Raw genomic sequence first — 7,770 nt, 5'->3', positions numbered from 1 at the left:
AGGATGGAGCGCCTCAAGTGGGGCGGCTGCCAGTGACCCATGCCTGGCCTCACACATTACACACTCCCACAGGGGAGCCCGGTGTCCCCCTGAGACCAGCCCCAGAGTATGCCCCCCATCGCTACCTGTCTGCCTGCACTGGGAAAAAGAAGAGGAAAGAAGGGAAGAGCAGCCCCAGGTAGGTGCTGTCAGTAGCTGCGGTCTCAGAGGGAGCTGTGGGGATGCTGGGCTGGCTGGGGAGGGAAGGGGACAAGAGGCGGTGGTGGTGTAACTCACAGGGCTGCCCGACTCTTGATCCTGCCCTTTCTGGCTGTGCAGACTGCCGATCTCAGTCTGGGAACCAGAATGAGAGACTCCCTCAAAGAAACGCCTGCAGAGAAACAGACAGACGGACGGACGGACAGACAGACAGACGGGAGAGAAAAAGGCAGGAATAAGAGAGGAACAAAGTCACCATGATCCCAGCACACTCCCGCTGGCCTGTCCCAAGCACAGAGCACTGTGGAGAGGTCCCCCGTGGGACACAGGGCCAGACACCCATGTATCCGAGTGACTTCCAGCCTAGGAGCAGACCTGCCAGCCCCACATGCCATGGTCTGCTGCAACAGCGCTGGGTGCTGAGACAGGCTGGAGCCACCCCAGACCAACAGGGCTAAAGCTGTGACCCCGGTGAGTTGGAGGCAGGGTCCCTGTCTCCTAGACAGCAGCAATTTCTCTCTCAGGTGATCCCCTACCACTGGTATATGGTCTCTGTCCACACCACAACTCCAATGCGCTGCTGGGCCTCTCTGCCCCCTCTGCACCACCACAGCTTCCACAGATTTCTGATGCCTTCCTTTCTGCTCTCCCTTTTCCAGGGAGGGCTCCTTGCCTCTGACTGCTGCTGCTGTATGCTTCCAGAACCAGCTTCCACCTTCCCTTCCTGCTTTCCCCTTTCCCGAGGCTCTGAAGACCCCAGTGTTGCACATAGAACCACATCACAGGTAGTGCAGCAGCACAACAATGTCCTGTTTTGCTCCCCAGTGCTTAATTTTGCCTTTTTCCTTAGGTCTCTCAGGTGGTAGAGCTGTTTTGGTAGAGCTGCACAGCGAAACTCCAAGGTCCTGTTCCCAAGTCACGACGGTCAACACAGCAACTCCTGTGGGGCAGAACTGTCCCTGCCACCACAGTGTGAGCTTTCACCTTTGTTTCTCCTCTTTCCACTCATTATTTATTTGCCAAAGACCCCCCTGCATATCCTGTGGGCTGCCCAAAGACCAGTCTTAGGAAACAAGCAGGCCCTATCACTGTCTCACCTGTCAGCTTTCCCAGGGCCCTTGCAGTAACCCCAGCTCATCTGCAATGTGTGACTCTCGCAGGAGATCTGGGCCAGCTTCCCTCTAAGCTGTGTGTACGTTTTTGCTTGCTAACTCCTAGGAAAAGTTTCTCCTGATTCACCTGGTGTGCAGATGGGAATACCAGGTTGCACATTTCCAGGGATGGCCACAGAGACGTAGGATATAGAGCAGTTCTTTTGTTAGGACTTTGCCAGGGTTTCCATTGTTTTCTGTGGTCCTCATCTGGACACATCTGTGGCTTTCTGCAGGAGACCTACAAACCTCTGAACATCCTGGCTGCTCCTTTTACTTTCCTCTTAATACATTTCCTCATCTGTATACAGCCTGCTGTGCTGCCAGACACAACAGTGTTTGTAAGGTTCTGCTCTTTTACTGCTCCTACAAGGACATTTAATCTCAGCAAATGATGCTCCCCACCACAGAGCAGCTCTTAATTTACCAAAGTAACAGGTTTAGAGGTGGCATTGTGGGATGCTTTCTCCAGGTCACACAGGGATAAATGAACATATTTCTGCTCTCGCACTGTCACCACTCTGTCTAGTCATTACTCTACACTTGCCTTTTCTCAGCCAGCAACTTCAACCCTTACTTAAGAGAGTCAAAACAGAGAAACATGTATGATTTCTACGATTCACTCCTCAATCAGCACCATTCTCACACTCCCCTGTACTGCTGCAATAATCCCACCAGAATGTGACATAGCCCTGGTGGCACTGGCACCTCGACAAGTTATCTCCATCCCCTCTCTTTTTCTTAGACATTGTATGTGTCTAGACTGTATACACTTGGTCTGGCTTTCAACACTCTCTTTAAATGGAGCTGTCTCTGTGGAAGCTGTCGCTGTTTCTGTCCTCTCTCACTTGCAATTCAGCAGCTTTCATCCCTAGAGGACATGTCAGACTGAGCAGAGCTCTTCTGCAATTCTCAGCTTTCCCTGTTCCGCAGTTTAAAGTCTCTCCTATAGGCATGATTGAGTCTGAGTCTCAGCAGGTTGAGATTTAGGTAAATCCCAGCTCTTCTGCACAGCCTCCTCCTGTTTTCATGGCGTTAGCTCCCTCTCTCCCATCCACTTTTCCAGTCACCTATGGAGACATTTGCTCCTTCACCTCTGGTCCTCAATCAAAGGCTCTGACTGTTGAGGTCTCACCTCACAGCCTCAATTCTAGCTCCAGTTTCACCCAAGTGCAGGAGCAGCCTGTGGCTGCGTGGCCTCCCTGGCTAATCAAAATGATGGCTATCTGCTCCCAACACCACTGGCCCAATCCAGGGCACCGGCAACTGCTCACCCCTTTAATGCCTTTGCTCCACAGAGACCTTCACAGTGTCTAGCAAGGCTGCCTACGACAACAAACAAATCCAACATGAGAAAGATATCTTGAATGTACAGGCTGGGCTGGAAAGGCTATGCAGGGCCTTGGAGCCATGCAGTCCACACTGACAACCTTGGCAGCCAGCTCCAACATCTCCTGAGAAAAAGCACAGACCCAGTAATGGGAATTCAGGGGGATACACGCTCAGCACTGCCAGAAACTGAGGCACTAGAGAGCAAACCAAGCTACGGACACTTCACGAACAGGCTGAAAACCAGTCCAGAGCCCAACAGACTGTCCTACCAGCGATGGCAGCAAACACCCAAGGAAGGCTGTAATGGCAGGTACAAGGACAAACCAGCACTTACTCTAGGATGCTCTCCCACAGACCAGATCTTTGCAAGCTACTATGTGCAGAACTGGAATGGGTTCTTATATTTAAATACTCTCAATAAGACTTTTCTTACAGTTTACATAGTTGTACATAGTTTACATACATAAACTGTTATCTGACCACAAAAAGACCTTCCTTTTTCTCCCACACTGCCTTTGTTTCTTTAAAACCTTTGATGAGGGACCATGTGAAACTCCTTCTGGAGTCCAAGCAGACCACCTAAGCAGCCCTCCCTTGCCCATGCACCTTCTGTCTCATTCACAACAACTTGCAGGTTTGCGTAAAACACGACTTCTGTTGTGTTCCTGTTTCTTCCCCAGCGCTCCATGGGTTCCTGAATCCAGCAGAGTTAATTTCAGTTTGCCTGTGGCAGACCAAGTCTGCTACCCCTGCTAAGTACCTTCAAGAGGGATTCCAACTAATCCAAATTACATTTAAATACCAAACTGTAGAAACAATAATGACAAGTAAGCTTGGCTTGGCTAGAAGAGACTTGCACTATGAGGCAGCCAAGTAGCAAGACAATAAAAGGCAACCTTTTCACAAAAGGACAGCATGGAAACAGAACAGCCATGAGCAGAGAGGCCAGGTGAATGCAGATCACATGGGAGAAAAGCCTGGTTTCACTGCATTGGTGTGCCAAGTCACTGGGCGCCTGGGGAATGGTGTGAGGAACATCGCTGATAGTTGCTACTCACACGTCTCCACAGAGGGTGGGAACGCAGCATGCAGATCTCACAGGGACACAAGACTGGCCCAAGCAGTCACAAAGTGCTCAAAAGACAAGCGTGCTTTCAGTGTGGAGAGCCCTGAGAAGGCCAGGACCATCACCAGAAAGATATGAGAGCTGGGAACAGTGAGGACTTAGGTTAAGAATGTACTCTTCCAGCAGATCAGTAACGGTCAGATGCTGGACTGGTAGGAAATTAAATGAGACTAAATGTGAAGGAAGTCAGTTTTGATGGGCAGTTTTGAGTTTATTAAACGGGACGTGCAAGTGAGGAGCTCAGTGGGAGTGGAGACAAGACAATGCCTGCATTAGCCCAAGCCACAGGAAAGTGTCAGAGGGCATTTTTCCAAGTCCCATAGACTGTGCTGTCAGACTATGACTCCCTCCAACCCTTACCTCAGGGTGGGCTTGGGCGTGCTGTGCACACTCTCGTTGTCCTCAATCTCCGGGCCGCTGTCACTGTTGTTGCACTCTTCCAGGCTGTCATAGAGCAAGCCCAGGTCTTCCTCCACCTCCTGGGTCTGGTCTACAGGATCAGAGTCCAGGACCTGAAGGATCAAGCCCAGAGGGCAATTAAGAGATATGGAGCCACCTGCACCCCAGGCCAGGCACATACAAACTCCCTCCCAGCCACAAGGCACACCACGACACTGTTCCCACCTCAGGAAGCCAAATCCAGGCTGAGGAAACAGTAAGTGACACTGTCATTGGGCCCAAAGGAAGATGCCATGAGCATGACATCCAAAGGAATCTCAGACAGCCATCATACTGGGAGTTAAAGACACCTTGGAGGACTTCCACTGGCTGTGCTGCACACTCAGCTCTGGCTCCCAGCCAAAGCTATCCCCAGGTTGATGTTAGCCTGCTCTCAATCGTGAACAGGATTGCCCCTGCAATGCTCCTGGGGTAGAGCTGCTGTATGACAGCATCCTTCTTTCCTGGACCCTCTCCCCAACAGGAAGGTGTTTTTGATTTCAGCACAAGGCTCAGAGCTGCCTTCTTGAGGCAAAAGCCAAGGCCCAGTCTGTGCCATGTCTCACACCACCTCTGGTAACACCCCTGAGCACTTGCAGCTCATGCCTTGTGCTCCCAGTGAGTGGGAACCAGCACTCGGACACCTACACATCTGCAGGAGACGCTGCCAGGTGGGGCAGCCTTCCTGCTCCTTACCTCCTCCGTCACTTTAAACCTCTTCAGCAAAGCCACAAATTTCTGCTTGAAGTTTGGTTGCTAGAACAAAATAAGGGAAGAAAAAACATCAGCAAAACTATGAAACTGTGTTCCAAGATCACTTGTGCACAGGCTGTGGTTGCTCTCTTTAACATGCCATCAGCTCCTTTCTGGGTTCCCATGCCCAAGGTAGCTATGATCTCCTTTACTCTTTAAATGTGCTGTAGAATTTGGACTAAATCTGGACTTCACAAGAAGCCGCTGTATCTGAGTATGAGGGAAGCTGCAAGGAGTCAGATTCTCACTGCTACAGGCTGCAATAGCACTTTTTCTCCATTTAAATCCCCTTTCTCCCCAGACCATCTGGTTGAGGCTTGCTGCCGTCAAGTAAGAAAAGATTAGGAAAAAATTCAGAAAGGGTGCCCAGGGACCTGTAAGGCTGAAGCAGACGGGGACAAGGAGATGCTTGGAAAGTAGGGGCCTGGTAGGGTAGCTCCCCCCTTCTGCTGATAGGTGGAGGAGTTGCTAATGGTCCAGCCTTCCTTGCACCAACCTTCCCCTTCCTCTGGGAGGGAAACAGAAGAGACCATGTCACAGCAGCAAGTCAAAACTGTGTTGCACACAGATCATCACTGATACGAAGCCAGGCTAAGCACAGTACAGACCATGAGCTGGGGTACACTCTGAGCAGCAAGTTAACTTATTAATGGTAAGAGGTCTGCCCCCTCTTCTCAGAGCCAAGGGCTCTCTGCCCTGCTCTGCACCACTGCCAGCATGCCCATCAATCCCCTCTTCACTCCCTGCAGGGAGGGGAAGAAGTGAATCCCCTCCATCCCTTTGATCACATAAATGCTGATGTTACTCTGGTCATTGATGTGGTTCGGATCATTTTCCTCCTAGCCTTCTTGGTTTTCCTCAAGTCATCCTCTTCGTCAAACAGGTCCTGCAGGCAAAAGGTCACAGCACATCAGAGCAACTCAGAGTGCAGGGAGCAGCACGTGCTAGAAGTTCCCTTGCCCCATGCTTGTCCCCTATTTTGAAAAGCTTTGGTCCACTGTGCTCTCAAAAGTCCTGCTTCTCACTTCTCCCACCTCTCTCCATGCAGCAGCTTCTCCTTCTTCAGCCCTGTCCACCAATAGATCTTCTTCCCCAGCATCTCTGCCCCCAGGCCCCTCCAGGGGTACATGTACCAGCAAGATTTGGAGGAGAGACAGCAGCTTTACTGCAACAGTCCTTGTTGCAACCTAAAACTCTTCTCTCTGCACTCACCAGCCTCCCCATGACCCATGCTTTGCTCTCCTGCTCTTCCCACTCCAGAGTGAGCTCAGAGGGCACAGCACATGAGCTCACAAAAAGTGAACCTCAGCAATTCACACAGCTCCCAGGGACATGGGGCTCTGATGTGTTAACCCAGTATCATGGCACAGGTAATGTGGAGGACCCTAAACAGGGGTTTGTCTCTCAGCTTGATCAGCATGCTACCACACGTCTTTTTTGGCTGGGATGGGTTTACCACCTATGACCATTTTCACACCTGGAATGTACATCTTCCTAAAAGCTCTGTTCTCTGTCAGAAAGAGGGCAGCCTCTGGCCTATTATCACAGGGGAATGGGAGGGAACCGTGGTACAAGGTGGAGGAGGCTCAACAAGGGGTTTATGCTGCAGACCAGGCAGCCCCAAGGACACATGGGTGAGATCTATGGCTCCCCAAAGTCCCTTGCCCCACCATGGACTCAACAGCAGCCCATAGCTCTTCCTGCTGTCAGGTATTGTGGCTCTCTGCTCTCTGAAACCATGACAAACGTTTACAAGGGAGATGAGAGTGTGATCAAGACCCTCAACTCCTGACTCTTGCCACAGAAATGGGACCAGGACATAAGCCACCCTGCCGGGCCTCCCTTACCTGACCCTGCACAGCATCATCGCTGGCTTCCTGCTCTGAGGAGAAGCTGTCATCCTCTTCTTCAGAGTAGTTATCAATGTCTGGGGAGCGATCTGAAAGCAGACAGCGCAGATGCCATAGTTAAGCACGACGCCTGTCATGGTTCCAGTGAATGATTGGTATTGCCAGCAGGCATTTGGGGACACACTCTGTTACTCGCATCTTGTCCCAGGCGCTTGCCTTCAGGTCTATGATGAGCACTAACACACCTGAAGCTTTGATTTTAGGACCTGAGGGGACGTTCCCGTCCTCATGGTCAATGGGCTGGCTGGACAAAGAGTAGATGCTGATTTCAGCCACTCGGATGTTCACGTCCTTCATGTTGCTGTGGAGGCCCAGAAGCTGCCCACCGTCCGTCGGGTGCTGCATCACCTAGGCAGACAGACAAGTCCTCTGCCAGGGTGACACAATGGCAGCTGGCAGCCCACCCCCTATGTCTTACAGCTAGCCAACAAGCCAGAGCACTCACAGCACTGAGCATCTGTCAGCCAGCCCAGCTCCCCTCCCAGAGCCAGCACAGCGAGGCCATGCGAAGCTCCCCTCTGTTCCCAGCACCCTGTACCTCAGCCATGTTAATGATGCCCACTGCAAGGGTCTTGTAGCCCAGGATTGTGCGGTTCTTGTATCTCTTCCTCCGCTGCAGCATGATCTGCAGTTTGTTGCCATCTCTCTTGAGAAAGTGTGGGTACTGGGGAAGGGAAGCATAGGGAAGATGGCAGCATGAGGGCAGGGCTCAGTGTGACACACAGATAGAAAACACTTCCTCGGTCATGATGTACAGCAGGATCTGACCTGCTGAGCTTTGAGGTGCCCCTCTAAGGCCACCTGCACTCTGCATCATCCTCCAAATCCACATTGCCCAGCAAAACAACCCCTGGAGCAATGG

At 51.5% G+C, this 7,770-nt stretch overlaps 1 protein-coding gene across 1 annotated transcript in view; it reads right to left on the bottom strand.

Moving 5' to 3' along the window:
• LOC104541492 (phosphofurin acidic cluster sorting protein 2-like) overlaps window positions 1–7,770 on the bottom strand; it is a gene marked incomplete at its 5' end in the record, with an annotated part of 20,208 nt that overhangs the window by 5,614 nt on the left and 6,824 nt on the right. The window contains 7 exons of the mRNA XM_010185565.1: window positions 277–370; window positions 4,168–4,319; window positions 4,942–5,001; window positions 5,804–5,884; window positions 6,846–6,937; window positions 7,094–7,256; window positions 7,447–7,572. Coding sequence (XP_010183867.1) covers window positions 277–370; window positions 4,168–4,319; window positions 4,942–5,001; window positions 5,804–5,884; window positions 6,846–6,937; window positions 7,094–7,256; window positions 7,447–7,572 — 768 coding nt within the window. The remainder of the gene's footprint in view (window positions 1–276; window positions 371–4,167; window positions 4,320–4,941; window positions 5,002–5,803; window positions 5,885–6,845; window positions 6,938–7,093; window positions 7,257–7,446; window positions 7,573–7,770) is intronic.

Source organism: Mesitornis unicolor, unplaced genomic scaffold, assembly GCF_000695765.1.
Source record: "Mesitornis unicolor isolate BGI_N332 unplaced genomic scaffold, ASM69576v1 scaffold20295, whole genome shotgun sequence".
NCBI classification, from domain to species: domain Eukaryota; kingdom Metazoa; phylum Chordata; class Aves; order Mesitornithiformes; family Mesitornithidae; genus Mesitornis; species Mesitornis unicolor.
This window is presented reverse-complemented; position numbering and strand designations above follow the sequence as displayed.